At 52.0% G+C, this 21,520-nt stretch overlaps 1 protein-coding gene across 1 annotated transcript; it reads left to right on the top strand.

Annotated features, from left to right (window-relative positions):
- Positions 1–2,504: 2,504 nt before the first annotated feature.
- On the top strand, positions 2,505–2,825 carry LOC309577578 (feather beta keratin-like; the record flags this gene model as incomplete). Its single annotated transcript, XM_082289705.1, has 1 exon — positions 2,505–2,825. One exon carries the CDS (start codon positions 2,505–2,507, stop codon positions 2,823–2,825), a length of 321 nt encoding a protein of 106 aa, XP_082145831.1.
- Positions 2,826–21,520: the final 18,695 nt, after the last annotated feature.

The following is a 21,520-nucleotide window of genomic DNA, read 5'->3' as shown; positions in this document are numbered from 1 at the left end:
CCCATGGCCTGCTACAACCTCTGCCGCCCCTGCGGACCCACCCCGCTGGCCAACAGCTGCAACGAGCCCTGTGCCCTGCAATGCCAGGACTCCCACGTCGTCACCAACCCTTCCCCGTGCTGGTCACCCTGCCAGGACCCATCATGACCTCCTTCCCCCGAACACCGCCGTTGGATCCACCTCCTCGGCTGCTGTTGGCAGTGAACTCAGTGCCCAGGGACAGCCCATCTCTGGTGGATTTGGTGGCTTTGGCTATGGCTGTGGATTTGGCTATGGGCTGGGAGGCCTGGGCTGCTATGGCAGAAGGGGTGGCTACACCTGCTAAGGGCCCACAGCACCATCCCTGACACCACCAGCTTGGTGCTCGGGCAACAGCTCCCACAAGGAAAGCATCTCAGCTGATGGTCACCCTACTTGCATGTCACACCAGATTCCTTCCACTGTCTGCTCCTGTCTCTTCATTCCTTCTGCTTAATAAAGTTCTCTTGCATCCCAACACAACAGATCTCTCCTTTTTTTCTTCCAGTAGTCTCACAGTCTCACTTTACACAAACCAGGGCTGCACAGACTCTCAGGGAAGGTGGAAAAGAACCACAAAAATTGTCATAGCAAAGATGGCCCCTCCAATACAAACACAGAAAGCCAGGGGGGAAACACGGGTGGGAAATTCCAGAACAAGTCACAAGCCCATCACTTGCTACAACAAAGGCTTTGACATAATAATGCCTTGCTCAGTGTTCTGGCAAAGTCCCTCTGTGCATAATTCCCTTACTCCTGTCTGATCTCCGTATCTAGGAGGCCTCTCAAGGCATCAAGCACACACTTGACAATCTCTCTTTCCAGAAGGACTCTCAAACCCTCCAAAAAAGCAGTTACGACATCATCAACTTTTAGAGAAACTCAGGAGTGCAAGTGCTTCCATCCCCTCTGCTTAAGCAGAACTACCCAGAGAAGGATGTCCAGGAACATGGCCATTGGGCATAGATCTCCCAGGACAGAGACTGCACCACCTCTTCCACTTTGTCACCACTCTCACACTGAAAAAGGATTCTCTGCTCTGCCCATGAAATTCCTCCTGTTTTCACTCATGCCCTTGCCCTCTTTTTCTTTACATGTGCTGAGAACAGCCAGGCTGCCTCGACTTTGTTTCCTGCCATCAGAGATTTGCACACATTTATGATATTCCCCTGTCCATCCTTGTCTCCTGAGAGTCCTGAGAGCTCTCCCAGCCTCTCTAGGAAAGACTCTCCAACACTTGCATTATCCATGTGGTCCAGAACTGATCTTGTTTCCCTAAATCCATGGGCTTCTTTCTCATGGTAGGCCAGAACGGCTCGCACCAACCCACATTATTGTTGAGGAGGCTGAACAGCATTGGCTCCAGGAACACAACTCTTGACCCAGCATCACTTGAGACTTGATTTCATCTGGACTTTGGATCACAAGCCTCCTGGCCCAGCCTGTTAAATGTTTGATAAATAATAGCAGTTCACCTCACTGACCGTTTACACCACCTGTACATTCTTGGATAGTTTGGAATGATGCAGTAGGAGACAGTGTCAAAGACAATGCTAAGAGGTGGAGGTAAACACAAGCCATGGCTCTCGCATCATTAACAATAAGATTTTCTTCTCTGTAGGTAACACAGAAGTCACCAAGATACAATTTTGCCCTCCAAAATCAACTCTAACCGCTCCTTTTCACCTTCTTGTCCAACCTGCACTGACGGTGCTTTCCAGGCGAAAATAATTGTCCCATCCTTGTCTACAGGAACAAGGTCCCTGGAAAGGTGTTTACAAAGGAAAAGGGAAAAAATGCACTGGCAGGGCAGGTCCCAATACGTGGCAGAGCTGCAAAGCCCAGACTAGCCTGACAGGGCTGTGAGGAAAACAGGCCCCTCTTCTAAATGCAACCACAACCAGTGGCAGAGGGTGACTGATGACACCCCACCCCTTCAAAGCTTGGGTCACTTCTTCAAACTGCCCCGACATGCCTCCTCAGCAAAAGAATATTTCTTTAATACTTCCACTTAAAAGTGGCCGCAAAGGTCAGACAGACACGGTCTCAAGAGCAGGACATCAAACTGCCAAATTGAGGGGAAGGAAAACACTCCCTGCCTGAAGATTCACCAGGCTGGGCCAGGCAAAAGCTGCTGCTTGAAAAATGCCTCAAGGGCATCAGCCAAGGCTGTCCCGCCCCTCCACAACCAGCATAAAAGCCGGCCCAGTGCCTCTCTCCCTCACACACTTCTCCTCACACCTTCTCCTCCTGCTCCTGCCGACAACAAGGTGAGCCTCAAGTCCCTGAACCTCCTGCTGCTGCACCCCTGGCCCCTCTCTGCCAGCACGCTCAGCCCCAGCCTCAGCAGTCCTCACACCTCCCCACAGCCCCACAACAGCCTCCACAATCCCGTTGCCCTCCCGCATCACGGGCCCTCGCACCCCCACACCCCCCTGCCCTGCCTCATTCCCCTCTCTCTTCCAGGGACCCTCCACACCACACCCATGGCCTGCTACAACCTCTGCCGCCCCTGCGGACCCACCCCACTGGCCAACAGCTGCAACGAGCCCTGTGCCCTGCAATGCCAGGACTCCCGCGTCGTCACCAACCCTTCCCCCGTGCTGGTCACCCTGCCAGGACCCATCATGACCTCCTTCCCCCAGAACACCGCCGTTGGATCCACCTCCTCGGCTGCTCTTGGCACTGAACTCAGTGCCCAGGGACAGCCCATCTCTGGTGGCTTTGGCTTCGGCCTTGGCTATGGCCTTGGCTATGGGCTGGGAGGCCTGGGCTGCTATGGCAGAAGGAGCGGCTACATCTGCTAAGGGCCCTCGGCACTACCCCTGACACCACCAGCTCGGGGCTCTGGCAACAGCTCCTGCAAGCAAAGCACCTCGACTGATGGTCACCCTTATTGTACCTCACACCATCTCCCTTCCACTTCTTTCTCCTGCCTTATACTTCTTTTGCCTCAATAAAGTATTCTTGTAACATAGCCTGAGACGTCTCCTCCTCCTTTGTTCTACCAGAGCTCTTGCAATTTCATCTAGCACAAAGTCACGGGTCAACAGCCCATCAGTGTGGCTGCAAAAGGGGCCGCAAGACCTCTCCTGGCATATCTGTCAACAGCAGGACCATGCACTGGGTTTCCAGAATAGAGCTCAAGCCCTTCCTTTTCCCAAAGCCTTGGACACACCAATGCACTTGTGCCCGTATCTCCAACACAACCTCTCAATGGCAGCACACATTTGTCCAAGTCTTCTCCACCAGGACTCTCTGAACCTCCCAGCTCTGGAATCCAGGAGTGCACAAGGAACCTGGGGGAATCAATTAGTTCAAGCTGACCTGGTGCCCAGACAAAGCAACCAGCCTTCCCTCAGCTGCTCCTCACAGAAATGGTTCTGTAGATTCTTCACCAACATCCTTGTTCTTTGGACATCCTCGAGCACCTCAATATCTTTCTTGCTCTGAGGAGCCTAAAACTGAGCTCAGATTCAGGGTGTGGCCTCACCAGTACCCAATACAGTGGGACAGTCACTGCCATGGACTTGCTGGCCCCACTATAGGTAATAAAAGCCAGGATGCTATTGGTTTTCATGGCCATCTGGGGACACGTTGGACCATGTGCAGCAACCTGTCGATACTTTTGCCACAGGCAGCTTTCTAGTCACTCCTTGCCAAGCCTGGAGATTTAAGTATTTACTACATTCCAAGTAAAAATCATCCACAGCCTTTTCCTCATTTACTGAGGAGGTCACATCATCACCTCAGGTGATGAGGTTGGTCAAGAAGGATCTGACTTTGCTAAACTCAGGCTGGCTGGGCCTGATCACCTGGTTGTCCTGCAGGGGCCATTGAATACTCTCAAGATGATCTGCTCCAGCAGCTTCTGCAGCACCGGCCTCAGACTGATAGGCCTGGAGTTGCCCAGACTCTTCTTCTGGCCCTTCTTCTAGGGGAGAATCCCATTTGCAAGCCTCCATCAACTGGGACCTCCCCAGTCAGCCAGGACTGCTGGCAAAGAATAGCAAGTGGCTTGAGAGCAGTTCCACCAGCTCCCTCAGAGCCCTTGGGTGTATCCATTCAGTGCCACAGACAAGTCTATCACTGACCATTCTCACTGGATTGTGAGGGCTTCCTTCTGCTCCCTGGTGAGGAACTTTCTCCCTCAGCAGGACTCTGTGCCCATCCCAGGAAGCACAGTCACACCAAAGGGAATCACTAGTGCTCAAGGAACCTCTCGGACGTGACCAAAGACTCATCGTAGAATGGTTTGGCTTGGAAAGGACCTTGCGGACTCTCTCATTCCAGCCCCTGCCGTGGACAAAGACATCTTCCACTATCCCAGGTTGCTCCAAGCCCTGGCCAACCCAGCCTCAGACACTACCGGGGTTGCGGCAGTCACAGCTTCTCTGGGCAACCTGTGCCAGGGCCTCATCCCCCACACAGGGAAGAATTTCTTCCCAGTATCCCATCTAACCCTACCCTCCGGCAGTGGGAAGAAATTTCCCCTTGTCCCATCCCCCTCTGTTTGTGTAGGAGATCGTGGAATCCAACCCAACCTGCTCAAGCAGGAACTGCTCAACAAGGCTGCCCATGACCACGTAAACTCAAGGTTTAGTAACTCAAGGCCGTTTTCACTTGTGCCATCACTTGCTAAAAGAGAGAAAAGAGCAACAAGAGTCTCGCAAAAAAACTTTTCAGAAAACTGTGGAGAGAGAGAAAATCTCTCCTCTGGCTGCTTTGTCTGCATCTAAAAATCCGCAGATCATACAACCACTACTCAAAAGTCTTGTTCTCCAGATCCCTCAGCAGCTGTTCCTTGAACGTGTTGTACCAGAAACACCAGGGTGTCAAGCCAGAGCAGAAACAATGAGAAAGGCCGGTCAGAAGGACAGGTCAGGCCACCTGGTGGTGATATGGGGAGGAATGACCATGATGGAAGGATCAACTCCTCACACGTGGCCGAGCTGCAAAGCCCAGACCAGTCTGACAAGGATGCAATAGAATGGGGCCCATTCATACAACACACCCACAAACCAAACCACACAAGAGCAACAGGATGGCCACTCTGATGACACCCCTAAGTTATTGTTGACTATTCTGCATCCTCTGACATGCATCTTCCATGCAAATCCTGCCAAATAAAAACTTTCATTTCAAAGCTGAAGGTCATATGGACACGGCATCAAGAGCAGGACATCAAACTGCCAAATTGAGGGGAAGGAAAACACTCACCACCTCATGACTCGCCAGGCTGGGCAGGCCAAGAGCTGCGGCCTCCAAAATGCCCCAAGGCCATGGGACAAGGCTGTCCCGCCCCTCCACAACCAGCATAAAAGCCGGCCCAGTGCCTCTCTCCCTCACACACTTCTCCTCACGCCTTCTCCTTCTGCTCCTGCTGAAAACAGGGTGAGTCTCAAGCCCCTGACCCTCCTGCTGCTGCACCCCTGGCCCCTCTCTGCCAGCATGCTCAGCCCCAGCCTCAGCAGCCCTCACGCCTCCCCACAGCCCCACAACAGCCTCCACACTCCCTCACCCTCCTGCATCACCGCCCCTCACACCCCCACACACCTGCCCTGCCTCACTCCCCTCTCTCTTCCAGGAACCCTCCACACCACACCCATGGCCTGCTACAACCGCTGCCAGCCCTGCGGACCCACCCCGCTGGCCAACAGCTGCAACGAGCCCTGTGCCCTGCAATGCCAGGACTCCCACGTTGTCATCAACCCTTCCCCCGTGCTGGTCACCCTGCCAGGACCCATCATGACCTCCTTCCCCCAGAACACCGCCGTCGGATCCACCTCCTCGGCTGCTGTTGGCAGTGAACTCAGTGCCCAGGGACAGCCCATCTCTGGTGGATTTGGTGGCTTTGGCTATGGCCTTGGCTATGGGCTGGGAGGCCTGGGCTGCTATGGCAGAAGGGGCGGCTACATCTGCTAAGGGCTCTCGGCACCACCTCTGACATCACCAGCTCGGGGCTCTGGCAACAGCTCCTGCAAGCAAAGCACCTTGGTTGATGGTTGCCCTACTTGCACCTCACATTGTATTCCTTCCACTTTTTTCTCCTGCCTCTTCATTCCTTTGCCTCAGTAAAGTTTTTCTGCATCAAAGCCTGAGACTCCTCCTCTTGTTTTTTTATTCCCATGGCCTCACATCCTTACCCAGCACATTCCACAGCTCAACAGGACATTGGGCTACATGGAACAGACGAACAACACCTCTCCTCACAAATATGTAAAAACAACTAATAACAAAGTCTGGCATGGGAAGCAGAGGAGGGGACACTCTCCAGAACATGTCACACTCACCTTACCTGATACACCAAAGCCTTGGACACGTTAATGCTCTCCTGGGTACACCTCTGGTAAATCTTTCCATGCCAGCACACACTTGATAAACTCTCTTCCCACCAGTACTCTTGAACCCTTCCAGCAGAAAGAGTCACAAAATCTTCTGCTTGGGCAGAAACTCTGGAGTGCAAGTGCTTCAACTGCCCTGCTCAAGCAAGAGCAGGAATTCCAGGACCATGGACAGTTCAGGTTTGGCTCTCCCAGAACAGCGACTCCACCACCACCAACTCTTTCACTCTGTGGCCACCACCACAGTGAAAGATTCTTGCCTTCTTTGCCCAGGGAATTCCATCTGTTTTCACTTGCCCCCAAGGCCTCTTGTCCTGCAAGTGTGCACTGCTGAGAACAGCAGGGCTCCTTCACTTCATTCCCTGCCATCAGGGATATGCACACACTGATGACACGCCCCCATCCACCCTCGTCTCCTGGGAGTCCCAGCTTTCTCAGCCTCTCCTCTATGAAAGATTCTCCAGCCCCTTTGGAGTCTTGTTGTCCTGAGATGGTCTGGATTCACTACATCTACTTCATTTTCACCCTGAGGAGCCCAGAACTGCCCACTATGGGACCTCCTATGGGACCTCAGCAGTGCTGAGCAGACTGCATAAGCCACTTCTCCCTGCTTGGTCATAACACTTTTCCCAATACTACCCTGGATATATGGGGTCCCTTTTCCCACACAGGGACACCTCCTGGGCCTTTCCTTCTCAACCAGAACCACAAAGGCTTTTTCTCAAAATAAAACTATTGTTCCAGCAGAAACCTAGACATTCCTTCCTACCCAGGAAGACTCCTCCCAAGAAAAAGCACTTGGCAGCTGCCCTTACAGAACGCCATCAGATGTCCAGCACCTGTCAGGTTTTCAGTGTTGGCCCACTGGATCCAACTCCTGGGCTACAGCACTGGAGCCTGGCTTCCATCTGGACTTTGGGACACTGACCACAAGCCTCCGGGTCCAGCCCTTCAGACCTTTCTCAGTCCACTACGCTGGGCACTGGCACAACCTGGACTTGCCTGGCTTGTTGGGGACCATGCAATGCTCTCCTCCAAAAACCCTGGGCGACCTCCAAATCCTCTTTCTGACAATCACAAGTGGCCTCATCTGTTGGCACACAGCCTCCGTAAAGGTCCAAAAGGGCCCGGATATCAAAAGCTTAAAAGCAAGAGGAGCACCAAGACACCCACGGAGCAGTCTACAGAAAAGGTCAGGTCTAGTGCCAAGCTTGGGCAGGTGGGAGCAACGTGATGAGGGATGAAATGTGAGGGAAGAGGCAGCACCTCCAGTGCAGCTGCAAATCCCAGAGCAGCCTGACCGGGCTGGGAGGGAATCTCCTCTTCAAAACTGTCTTGGGGTGACTTCATGATGTGTATCCCATATCGCTGCTCTATGCCCAGAAATTAATTCTTGTACCTTTCTATGCCTTTAAACTGAGCCTTAGAGGAGGAAGGAAAAACTGAGCAAAACTTTTTCAAAGCAGTTTGCAGCTTGTTCAAGGTCACACAGAGATAGCAACTTTTTTTCAGCTGCGGGAGGGGAGGGAGGAGGCACCCGGTTTGCTGCTTCCCCATCAGCTTCTGGCCAGTTTCAGCCTCTTTATCTCCGAAGGGAGACTGAGAGTTGAACTTTTTTCCTTCCCTGGAATTTCAGATTTTTTCCCTTTTTCTGTGGACTGCTTCAATATCAGAACACATCGGGAGGACTTTCCACCAAGCACCGAGGGCCTGGCCCTGGGCCAGGCCCCAGCTCTGAGGAGACCAAAGGGAGGACTCTAACACTTTCCCGGGTATTTTCTCCACAGTCAAAGATTTTATCATTTAGCATTATTTTCCTTTTCCCGTGTGTTTGTTAAAATAAATAGTTTTCATCTCCTTCACTTTCCTTCACGGAAAAGTTATTCTTTCCCGAACCTGGTGGGGGAGGGGTGGTGACCTGCCTTCTCTCAGAGGATATATTTCTAAATTTGGCCAAACCAGCACAAAAACACATCCACAAACCACAATACATGAATGTCATGCAGTGACCTCACTCATGACAACCCCACCTCTCCAATGCTTTGGTTGTTTATTCAGCACTCCCTGACACTCAACTTCTATGCAAACCCTCCCAAATACCAACACACACCTTAAAAGCAGCTGCCAAGGTTAGAAGGAAAAGGAGTCAAGAGCAGGACATGGAATCATAGAATTCCATAAAGAAACACCCACATCATGACAGAAAAGGAAAGAGGGGCTTGCTGACCATGAGTTAGTAATTACTGGGTTTTGCTAACAGGAACAAAATATTAAGAGTTACAAGTTATACCTTGTGGCTTGAATGTGGAATAAGTGAAGTCATGTCACAGAACAACTTGGGAAAAAAAGGGATCAGGCCAGGTTTGTTGTTTGTTTCTTGATTTCTGAATGAGGTCAGGAAATACTTATTCGGCAGAGCACTTTGTCATGCAAAGTTGAGAAATCCAAATGGACAATAACAATGGAGCAAGTACAGCCTGAACAGCTTCTACTTTTCCCGATCCTCTCCCTTGACCCCATTCAAGACACAAGGGAATGAACTGTCTTTCATCGTTCAGGAACTGCTCCCAGGCACCGTGACCTTTCCAAGCAATTGCAGAGTGACCTCCCCAAGACATCAGCAGCTCCCTCAGCATTCCTGGGTGCAACACAATGACTGATGGACATCCATTGGCACAGAAGAGGAGCCCAGTCATCACAAGGCAACCACAAACCACAGCACACCAGTGCCATGAAATGACCTCACTGATGACATCGCAACTCTCTGGGGCTCTGGTTGTTTATTCAGTCCTCCCTGGCACACACTGAACAATCAAGTCCTCCCAAAGGCAACCTCTCACTTTAAAGGTGCCACCAAGGTCAGATGGACTCAGGGGGAGGACATGGAATTGCAGAATTGCAGGAAGGAAAATACTCCCCACCTCATGACTCACCAGGCTGGGCCAGCCAAGAGCTGCAGCCTGCAAAATGCCCCAAGGCCATGGGACAAGGCCGTCCCGCCCCTCCATGACCAGCATAAAAGCCGGCTCAGTGCCTCTCTCCCTCACACACTTCTCCTCACGCCTTCTGCTTCTCCTGTGCGGACTACCGGGTGAGCCTCAAGCCCCTGAACCTCCTGCTCCTGCATCCCCAGGCCCCTCTCTGCCAGCACACTCAACCCCAGCCTCAGCAGCCCTCACGCCTCCCCACAGCCCCACAACAGCCTCCACAATCCCCCTCAAATCCCCCCATGACCCTTCCCTGCCTCACTCCCCTCTCTCTTACAGGGACCCTCCACACCACACCCATGGCCTGCTACGATGTCTGCCGCCCCTGCGGACCCACCCCGCTGGCCAACAGCTGCAACGAGCCCTGTGCCCTGCAATGCCAGGACTCCCGTGTTATCATCCAGCCTTCCACAGTGCTGGTCACCCTGCCAGGACCCATCATGACCTCCTTCCCCCAGAACACCGCCGTCGGATCCACCTCCTCGGCTGCTGTTGGCAGTGAACTCAGTGCCCAGGGACAGCCCATCTCTGGTGGCTTTGGCTTTGGCCTTGGCTATGGCTATGGGCTGGGAGGCCTGGGCTGCTATGGCAGAAGGGGTGGCTACATCTGCTAAGGGCCCTCGGCACCAGCCCTCAAACCACCAGCTCGGTGCTCTGGCAAAAGCTCCTGCAAGCAAAGCACCTTGCCTGATGCTTGCCCTACTTCTACCTCACACCAGATCCCTTCTACTTGTTTCTCTTGTCTTTTCCATTGTTTGCCTCAATAAAGATTTCCTGCATCAAACCTGAGATGTCTCCTCATCTTTCTGAATTCCAGTGGTCTCACCTCCTCACCCAGCACAATGCCAGATTTAAACAAACCATTGGGGTGAATGGAAAGGGGGCTCAACACCTTTCTTAGAAAATATGAGACCATGAGTAACAATCAAGACTGGCATGGGAAGCAGGGATTGAGGGGTGACACAAGCCCATCACCTACTGTACCAAAGTCTTTGACACAAGAAATTTCTCTTGCTCATGGCTCTCTCAAAGTGTCTCTGTGACAGGACACACTCGAAAATCTCTCTTCCCAGCAGGACACTAACTGTCCCAAATATTAAAATAGGAACCTCATCCACTTAGGCAGGAACTCTGGAGTTCAATTGGTTCATTCTCTTCTGCTTGATCACAGTCAGCAAAAGCCAGATTTCCAGGACCTTGGACAGTTCAGCGTTGGATCTCCCAGGACAGACTCCACCACCCCTTTTACTCTGGGACAAAACTCACACTGAACAAGGCTTTTCTGCCTTGCCCATGGAATTCCATCTGTTTTCACTTGTGCCCAAGGCCTCTTGTCCTCCACATGTGCACTGCTAAGAACTGCTGGGCTGCCTCGACTTCATTCTCTGCCATCAGGAATTTGCACACACTGATGACACCCCCTCATCCATCTGTGTCTCCTGGGAGTCTCAGCTCTCGCTTTCTCTCCTCTAGGAATGATCCTCCAGACCCTTTGGAATCTTAATGGCCCTGAACTGCTTTTCTTTCACTAAATCTACTTCATTTACACATGGCAAGCCCAGAACTGTTCAGAACACCACATGTGGGACCTCACCAGTGTTCAGGAGACACCAAGAGTCACCTCCCACTGCCTCATCACAACACTTCTCCCCAGTCCTGATCTGGAGACTTTGGGGGTCCCTTTTCCCACAATGGTACAGGGACAAGTCCTTCTCCATTTTTTCTCACCCAGAAACACAAGGACCATTTCCCAGAAGAAAACAATTCCCACATCTGATACTCAGACATTCCTTCCTACCTGGGATGACTCCTCCCAAGAAACAGCCACTGGCATCTGCCTATGCTGAGCTCCAGCAAATGTCCAGCACCTGTCAGATTTTCAGGGTTTGGCCCAATGGATCCAACTCCTGGACTACAGCACTGGGGACTTGCTGCCATCTGGATTTTGCGACCCTGAACAAAAGCCTCCAGGTCCAGCCCTTCAGACCGTTCTCAGGCCACCATGCTGGACACTGACAGAATGCAGACTTGCCTGGGTTGTTGTCAAGGATCATGCTATGCTTACGTCCAACAACCCTGGGCAGCTTCCAAATCCTCTTTCTGACAATCACAAGTGTCCTCAGCCCTTCACACTCAGCCCAAGTAGAGAGCTATATCACCCTGGATATCAAAACCTTAAAAGCAAGAAGGGCACCAAGATATCCGCAGAGCACAGTGAACAGGAAAAGTCATGTGTAGTGTAAGGCATTGCCAGGTGGGATCGAGGAGGGGAGCGATGGAATGTGAGGGAAGGGGCAACACCTGCAGCACAGCTGCAAATCCCCGAGCAGTCGGACAGGGCTGGGAGGGAATGGGGCCTCTCTTCACAACACAACCCACAAATCACAGCACACGAGTGCCACAGGGTGATCTCACTGGTGACACCACACCTCTCCTAAGTTTTGGTTCTTTATTGGGCCTGGCCTAAGACCCGTCTTCCATGCAAACCCTCCCAAATACCAACTCACACTTAAAAGCTGCCATCAAGGTTAGACGGAAAAGGCCTCAAGAGAATGAGATGAAATCATAGAATTTTATGAAGAAATGCCCGTAACATGACAGAGAAGGAAAGAGGAGCACGCTGACCATCAGGTAGTAATTACTGGGTTTTGCTAACAGGAACACAGTATTAATACTTAGAGGATATAAGAAATGAAACTTTATGGCTTGAATACAGAATAAGTGAATTGAAGTCACAGACCAGCCTTGGTAAAAAAGGGATGGGACACCATTAGCTGTTTGTTTTTTGAATCTCTTAATGATGTCAAGAAATACACTTAAAATGAAACAGTTCATTGTCATGTAATTTTCACAAATCCAAATGGACCATAAAAATGAAACAAATCCATCTTAACTAGTGCCTTGTTTTCCAGTTCCTCTCTCTTGATCTCATTCAAGACAAAAGGGGATGAGCTGAGTCCTCACACGGCACCCACAAACCACAGCACACAAATTCCCCAAAATGACCTCACTGAAGACATTGCACGTCTCCTGGGCTCTGATTGGTTATTCAGCCCTCCCTGACATACACGGAACAATCAAAAGCTCCCATAGACCAACTCTAACTTTAAAGCTGCCTCCAAGGACACATGGACATGTCTTCAAGAGTAGGACATGACACTGCCAAATTGTGGGAACGAAAACGCTCCCAAACTGAGGACTTACGAGACTCAGCCAACCAAGAGCTGCTGCCTAAAAAATGCCCCAAGAGCAGGGGACAAGGCTGTCCCATCTCTCTAGGACCAGCATAAAAACCGGCCCAGTGCTTCTCTCACTCACACGCTTCTCCTCACGCCTTCTCCTTCTGCTCCTGCTCACAACCAGGTGAGCATCAAGTCTCTGACCCTCCTCCTCCCGCACCCCTTGGTCCCTCTCTGCCAGCACGCTGGACCCCAGCCTCAGCAGCCCTCATGCCTCCCCACAGCCCCACAACAGCCTCCACACTCCCTCACCCTCCTGCATCACCGCCCCTCACACCCCCACACCCCTGCCCTGCCTCACTCCCCTCTCTCTTCCAGAAAACCTCCACACCACACCCATGGCCTGCTACAACCGCTGCCGCCCCTGTGGACCCACCCCGCTGGCCAACAGCTGCAACGAGCCCTGTGCCCTGCAATGCCAGGACTCCCACGTTGTCATCAACCCTTCCCCCGTGCTGATCACCCTGCCAGGACCCATCATGACCTCCTTCCCCCAGAACACCGCCGTCGGATCCACCTCCTCGGCTGCTGTTGGCAGTGAACTCAGTGCCCAGGGACAGCCCATCTCTGGTGGATTTGGTGGCTTTGGCTATGGCCTTGGCTATGGGCTGGGAGGCCTGGGCTGCTATGGCAGAAGGGGCGGCTACATCTGCTAAGGGCTCTCGGCACCACCTCTGACATCACCAGCTCGGGGCTCTGGCAACAGCTCCCACAAGGAAAGCATCTCAGCTGATGGTCACCCTACTTGCATGTCACACCAGATTCCTTCCACTGTCTGCTCCTGTCTCTTCATTCCTTCTGCTTAATAAAGTTCTCTTGCATCCCAACACAACAGATCTCTCCTTTTTTTCTTCCAGTAGTCTCACAGTCTCACTTTACACAAACCAGGGCTGCACAGACTCTCAGGGAAAGTGGAAAAGAACCACAAAAATTGTCATAGCAAAGATGGCCCCTCCAATACAAACACAGAAAGCCAGGGGGGAAACACAGGGGTGGGAAATTCCAGAACAAGTCACAAGCCCATCACTTGCTACAACAAAGGCTTTGACATAATAATGCCTTGCTCAGTGTTCTGGCAAAGTCCCTCTGTGCATAATTCCCTTACTCCTGTCTGATCTCCGTATCTAGGAGGCCTCTCAAGGCATTAAGCACACACTTGACAATCTCTCTTTCCAGAAGGACTCTCAAACCCTCCAAAAAAGCAGTTACGACATCATCAACTTTTAGAGAAACTCAGGAGTGCAAGTGCTTCCATCCCCTCTGCTTAAGCAGGCCTACCCAGAGAAGGATGTCCAGGAGCATGGCCATTGGGCATAGATCTCCCAGGACAGAGACTGCACCACCTCTTCCACTTTGTCACCACTCTCACACTGAAAAAGGATTCTCTGCTCTGCCCATGAAATTCCTCCTGTTTTCACTCATGCCCTTGCCCTCTTTTTCTTTACATGTGCTGAGAACAGCCAGGCTGCCTCGACTTTGTTTCCTGCCATCAGAGATTTGCACACATTTATGATATTCCCCTGTCCATCCTTGTCTCCTGAGAGTCCTGAGAGCTCTCCCAGCCTCTCTAGGAAAGACTCTCCAACACTTGCATTATCCATGTGGTCCAGAACTGATCTTGTTTCCCTAAATCCATGGGCTTCTTTCTCATGGTAGGCCAGAACGGCTCGCACCAACCCACATTATTGTTGAGGAGGCTGAACAGCATTGGCTCCAGGAACACAACTCTTGACCCAGCATCACTTGAGACTTGATTTCATCTGGACTTTGGATCACAAGCCTCCTGGCCCAGCCTGTTAAATGTTTGATAAATAATAGCAGTTCACCTCACTGACCGTTTACACCACCTGTACATTCTTGGATAGTTTGGAATGATGCAGTAGGAGACAGTGTCAAAGACAATGCTAAGAGGTGGAGGTAAACACAAGCCATGGCTCTCGCATCATTAACAATAAGATTTTCTTCTCTGTAGGTAACACAGAAGTCACCAAGATACAATTTTGCCCTCCAAAATCAACTCTAACCGCTCCTTTTCACCTTCTTGTCCAACCTGCACTGACGGTGCTTTCCAGGCGAAAATAATTGTCCCATCCTTGTCTGCAGGAACAAGGTCCCTGGAAAGGTGTTTACAAAGGAAAAGGGAAAAAATGCACTGGCAGGGCAGGTCCCAATACGTGGCAGAGCTGCAAAGCCCAGACTAGCCTGACAGGGCTGTGAGGAAAACAGGCCCCTCTTCTAAATGCAACCACAACCAGTGGCAGAGGGTGACCGATGACACCCCACCCCTTCAAAGCTTGGGACACTTCTTCAAACTGCCCCGACATGCCTCCTCAGCAAAAGAATATTTCTTTAATACTTCCACTTAAAAGCGGCCGCAAAGGTCAGACAGACACGGTCTCAAGAGCAGGACATCAAACTGCCAAAGTGAGCAGAAGGAAAACACTCCCTGCCTGAAGATTCACCAGGCTGGGCCAGGCAAAAGCTGCTGCTTGAAAAATGCCTCAAGGGCATCGGCCGAGGCTGTCCCGCCCCTCCACAACCAGCATAAAAGCCGACTCAGTGCCTGTCTCCCTCACACACTTCTCCTCACACCTTCTCCTCCTGCTCCTGCCTACAACCAGGTGAGTCCCAAGTCCCTGAACCTCCTACTCCTGCACCCCTGGCCCCTCTCTGCCAGCATGCTCAGCCCCAGCCTCAGAAGCCCTCACGCCTCCCCACAGCCCCACAACAGCCTCCACAATCCCGTTGCCCTCCTGCATCATGGGCCCTTGCACCCCCACACCCCTGCCCTGCCTCACTCCCCTCTCTCTTCCAGGGACCCTCCACACCACACCCATGGCCTGCTACAACCTCTGCCGCCCCTGCGGACCCACCCCGCTGGCCAACAGCTGCAACGAGCCCTGTGCCCTGCAATGCCAGGACTCCCGCGTCGTCACCAACCCTTCCCCTGTGCTGGTCACCCTGCCAGGACCCATCATGACCTCCTTCCCCCAGAACACCGCCGTCGGATCCACCTCCTCGGCTGCTGTTGGCAGTGAACTCAGTGCCCAGGGACAGCCCATCTCTGGTGGATTTGGTGGCTTTGGCTATGGCCTTGGCTATGGGCTGGGAGGCCTGGGCTGCTATGGCAGAAGGAGCGGCTACATCTGCTAAGGGCCCTTGGCACTACCCCTGACACCACCAGCTCGGGGCTCTGGCAACAGCTCCTGCAAGCAAAGCACCTCGACTGATGGTCACCCTTATTGTACCTCACACCATCTCCCTTCCACTTCTTTCTCCTGCCTTATACTTCTTTTGCCTCAATAAAGTATTCTTGTTACATAGCCTGAGACGTCTCCTCCTCCTTTGTTCTACCAGAGCTCTTGCAATTTCATCTAGCACAAAGTCACGGGTCAACAGCCCATCAGTGTGGCTGCAAAAGGGGCCGCAAGACCTCTCCTGGCATATCTGTCAACAGCAGGACCATGCACTGGGTTTCCAGAATAGAGCTCAAGCCCTTCCTTTTCCCAAAGCCTTGGACACACCAATGCACTTGTGCCCGTATCTCCAACACAACCTCTCAATGGCAGCACACATTTGTCCAAGTCTTCTCCACCAGGACTCTCTGAACATCCCAGTGCTGGAATCCAGGAGTACACAAGGAACCTGGGGGAATCAATTAGTTCAAGCTGACCTGGTGCCCAGACAAAGCAACCAGCCTTCCCTCAGCTGCTCCTCACAGAAATGGTTCTGTAGATTCTTCACCAACATCCTTGTTCTTTGGACATCCTCGAGCACCTCGATATCTTTCTTGCTCTGAGGAGCCTAAAACTGAGCTCAGATTCAGGGTGTGGCCTCACCAGTACCCAATACAGTGGGACAGTCACTGCCATGGACTTGCTGGCCCCACTACAGGTAATAAAAGCCAGGATGCTATTGGTTTTCATGGCCATCTGGGGACACGTTGGACCATGTGCAGCAACCTGTCGATCCTTTTGCCACAGGCAGCTTTCTAGTCACTCCTTGCCAAGCCTGGAGTTTAAGTATTTACTACATTCCAAGTAAAAATCATCCACAGCCTTTTCCTCATTTACTGAGGAGGTCACATCATCACCTCAGGTGATGAGGTTGGTCAAGAAGGATCTGACTTTGCTAAACTCAGGCTGGCTGGGCCTGATCACCTGGTTGTCCTGCAGGGGCCATTGAATACTCTCAAGATGATCTGCTCCAGCAGCTTCTGCAGCACCGGCCTCAGACTGATAGGCCTGGAGTTGCCCAGACTCTTCTTCTGGCCCTTCTTCTAGGGGAGAATCCCATTTGCAAGCCTCCATCAACTGGGACCTCCCCAGTCAGCCAGGACTGCTGGCAAAGAATAGCAAGTGGCTTGAGAGCAGTTCCACCAGCTCCCTCAGAGCCCTTGGGTGTATCCATTCAGTGCCACAGACAAGTCTATCACTGACCATTCTCACTGGATTGTGAGGGCTTCCTTCTGCTCCCTGGTGAGGAACTTTCTCCCTCAGCAGGACTCTGTGCCCATCCCAGGAAGCACAGTCACACCAAAGGGAATCACTAGTGCTCAAGGAACCTCTCGGACGTGACCAAAGACTCATCGTAGAATGGTTTGGCTTGGAAAGGACCTTGCGGACTCTCTCATTCCAGCCCCTGCCATGGACAAAGACATCTTCCACTATCCCAGGTTGCTCCAAGCCCTGGCCAACCCAGCCTCAGACACTACCGGGGTTGCGGCAGTCACAGCTTCTCTGGGCAACCTGTGCCAGGGCCTCATCCCCCACACAGGGAAGAATTTCTTCCCAGTATCCCATCTAACCCTACCCTCCGGCAGTGGGAAGAAATTTCCCCTTGTCCCATCCCCCTCTGTTTGTGTAGGAGATCGTGGAATCCAACCCAACCTGCTCAAGCAGGAACTGCTCAACAAGGCTGCCCATGACCATGTAAACTCAAGGTTTAGTAACTCAAGGCCGTTTTCACTTGCTAAAAGGGAGAAAAGAGCAACAAGAGTCTCGCAAAAAAACTTTTCAGAAAGCTGTGGAGAGAGAGAAAATCTCTCCTCTGGCTGCTTTGTCTGCATCTAAAAATCTGCAGATCATACAACCACTACTCAAAAGTCTTGTTCTCCAGATCGCTCAGCAGCTGTTCCTTGAACATGTCATACCAGAAACACCAGGGTGTCAAAGCCAGAGCAGAAACAATGAGAAAGGCCGGTCAGAAGGACAGGTCAGGCCACCTGGTGGTGATATGGGGAGGAATGACCATGATGGAAGGATCAACTCCTCACACGTGGCCGAGCTGCAAAGCCCAGACCAGTCTGACAAGGATGCAATAGAATGGGGCCCATTCATACAACACACCCACAAACCAAACCACACAAGAGCAACAGGATGGCCACTCTGATGACACCCCTAAGTTATTGTCTTCTATTCTGCATCCTCTGTCATGCATCTTCCACGCAAATCCTGCCAAATAAAAACTTTCATTTCAAAGCTGAAGGTCATATGGACACGGCATCAAGAGCAGGACATCAAACTGCCAAATTGAGGGGAAGGAAAACACTCACCACCTCATGACTCGCCAGGCTGGGCAGGCCAAGAGCTGCGGCCTCCAAAATGCCCCAAGGCCATGGGACAAGGCTGTCCCGCCCCTCCACAACCAGCATAAAAGCCGGCCCAGTGCCTCTCTCCCTCACACACTTCTCCTCACGCCTTCTCCTTCTGCTCCTGCTGAAAACAGGGTGAGTCTCAAGCCCCTGACCCTCCTGCACCCCCGGGCTCCTCTCTGCCAGCACGCTCGGCCCCAGCCTCAGAAGCCCTCACGCCTCCCCACAGCCCCACAACAGCCTCCACACTCCCTCACCCTCCTGCATCACCGCCCCTCACACCCCCACACCCCTGCCCTGCCTCACTCCCCTCTCTCTTCCAGGGACCCTCCACACCACACCCATGGCCTGCTACAACCGCTGCCAGCCCTGCGGACCCACCCCGCTGGCCAACAGCTGCAACGAGCCCTGTGCCCTGCAATGCCAGGACTCCCACGTTGTCATCAACCCTTCCCCCGTGCTGGTCACCCTGCCAGGACCCATCATGACCTCCTTCCCCCAGAACACCGCCGTCGGATCCACCTCCTCGGCTGCTGTTGGCAGTGAACTCAGTGCCCAGGGACAGCCCATCTCTGGTGGATTTGGTGGCTTTGGCTATGGCCTTGGCTATGGGCTGGGAGGCCTGGGCTGCTATGGCAGAAGGGGCGGCTACATCTGCTAAGGGCTCTTGGCACCACCTCTGACATCACCAGCTCGGGGCTCTGGCAACAGCTCCTGCAAGCAAAGCACCTTGGTTGATGGTTGCCCTACTTGCACCTCACATTGTATTTCTTCCACTTTTTTCTCCTGCCTCTTCATTCCTTTGCCTCAGTAAAGTTTTTCTGCATCAAAGCCTGAGACTCCTCCTCTTGTTTTTTTATTCCCATGGCCTCACATCCTTACCCAGCACATTCCACAGCTCAACAGGACATTGGGCTACATGGAACAGACAAACAACACCTCTCCTCACAAATATGTAAAAACAACTAATAACAAAGTCTGGCACGGGAAGCAGAGGAGGGGACACTCTCCAGAACATGTCACACTCACCTTACCTGATACACCAAAGCCTTGGACACGTTAATGCTCTCCTGGGTACACCTCTGGTAAATCTTTCCATGCCAGCACACACTTGATAAACTCTCTTCCCACCAGTACTCTTGAACCCTTCCAGCAGAAAGAGTCACAAAATCTTCTGCTTGGGCAGAAACTCTGGAGTGCAAGTGCTTCAACTGCCCTGCTCAAGCAAGAGCAGGAATTCCAGGACCATGGACAGTTCAGGTTTGGCTCTCCCAGAACAGCGACTCCACCACCACCAACTCTTTCACTCTGTGGCCACCACCACAGTGAAAGATTCTTGCCTTCTTTGCCCAGGGAATTCCATCTGTTTTCACTTGCCCCCAAGGCCTCTTGTCCTGCAAGTGTGCACTGCTGAGAACAGCCGGGCTCCTTCACTTCATTCCCTGCCATCAGGGATATGCACACACTGATGACACGCCCCCATCCACCCTCGTCTCCTGGGAGTCCCAGCTTTCTCAGCCTCTCCTCTATGAAAGATTCTCCAGCCCCTTTGGAGTCTTGTTGTCCTGAGATGGTCTGGATTCACTACATCTACTTCATTTTCACCCTGAGGAGCCCAGAACTGCCCACTATGGGACCTCCTATGGGACCTCAGCAGTGCTGAGCAGACCGCATAAGCCACTTCTCCCTGCTTGGTCATAACACTTTTCCCAATACTACCCTGGATATATGGGGTCCCTTTTCCCACACAGGGACACCTCCTGGGCCTTTCCTTCTCAACCAGAACCACAAAGGCTTTTTCTCAAAATAAAACTATTGTTCCAGCAGAAACCTAGACATTCCTTCCTACCCAGGAAGACTCCTCCCAAGAAAAAGCACTTGGCAGCTGCCCTTACAGAACGCCATCAGATGTCCAGCACCTGTCAGGTTTTCAGTGTTGGCCCACTGGATCCAACTCCTGGGCTACAGCACTGGAGCCTGGCTTCCATCTGGACTTTGGGACACTGACCACAAGCCTCCGGGTCCAGCCCTTCAGACCTTTCTCAGTCCACTACGCTGGGCACTGGCACAACCTGGACTTGCCTGGCTTGTTGGGGACCATGCAATGCTCTCCTCCAAAAACCCTGGGCGACCTCCAAATCCTCTTTCTGACAGTCACAAGTGGCCTCATCTGTTGGCACACAGTCTCCGTAAAGGTCCAAAAGGGCCCGGATATCAAAAGCTTAAAAGCAAGAGGAGCACCAAGACGCCCACGGAGCAGTCTACAGAAAAGGTCAGGTCTAGTGCCAAGCTTGGGCAGGTGGGAGCAACGTGATGAGGGATGAAATGTGAGGGAAGAGGCAGCACCTCCAGTGCAGCTGCAAATCCCAGAGCAGCCTGACCGGGCTGGGAGGGAATCTCCTCTTCAAAACTGTCTTGGGGTGACTTCATGATGTGTATCCCATATCGCTGCTCTATGCCCAGAAATTAATTCTTGTACCTTTCTATGCCTTTAAACTGAGCCTTAGAGGAGGAAGGAAAAACTGAGCAAAACTTTTTCAAAGCAGTTTGCAGCTTCTTCAAGGTCACACAGAGATAGCAACTTTTTTTCAGCTGCGGGAGGGGAGGGAGGAGGCACCCGGTTTGCTGCTTCCCCATCAGCTTCTGGCCAGTTTCAGCTTCTTTATCTCCGAAGGGAGACTGAGAGTTGAACTTTTTTTCCTTCCCTGGAATTTCAGATTTTTTCCCTTTTTCTGTGGACTGCTTCAATATCAGAACACATCGGGAGGACTTTCCACCAAGCACAGAGGGCCTGGCCCTGGGCCAGGCCCCAGCTCTGAGGAGACCAAAGGGAGGACTCTAACACTTTCCCGGGTATTTTCTCCACAGTCAAAGATTTTATCATTTAGCATTATTTTCCTTTTCCCGTGTGTTTGTTAAAATAAATAGTTTTCATCTCCTTCACTTTCCTTCACGGAAAAGTTATTCTTTCCCGAACCTGGTGTGGGAGGGGTGGTGACCTGCCTTCTCTCAGAGGATATATTTCTAAATTTGGCCAAACCAGCACAAAAACACATCCACAAACCACAATACATGAATGTCATGCAGTGACCTCACTCATGACAACCCCACCTCTCCAATGCTTTGGTTGTTTATTCAGCACTCCCTGACACTCAACTTCTATGCAAACCCTCCCAAATACCAACACACACCTTAAAAGCAGCTGCCAAGGTTAGAAGGAAAAGGAGTCAAGAGCAGGACATGGAATCATAGAATTCCATAAAGAAACACCCACGTCATGACAGAAAAGGAAAGAGGGGCTTGCTGACCATGAGTTAGTAATTACTGGGTTTTGCTAAC

The sequence above is a fragment of the Coloeus monedula genome, assembly GCF_965178545.1.
Source record: "Coloeus monedula genome assembly, chromosome: 1".
In the NCBI taxonomy this organism is placed as follows: Eukaryota; Metazoa; Chordata; class Aves; order Passeriformes; family Corvidae; genus Coloeus; species Coloeus monedula.
Note: the sequence above shows the minus strand (reverse complement) of the source record. Positions and strands in the feature narration are given on the sequence as shown.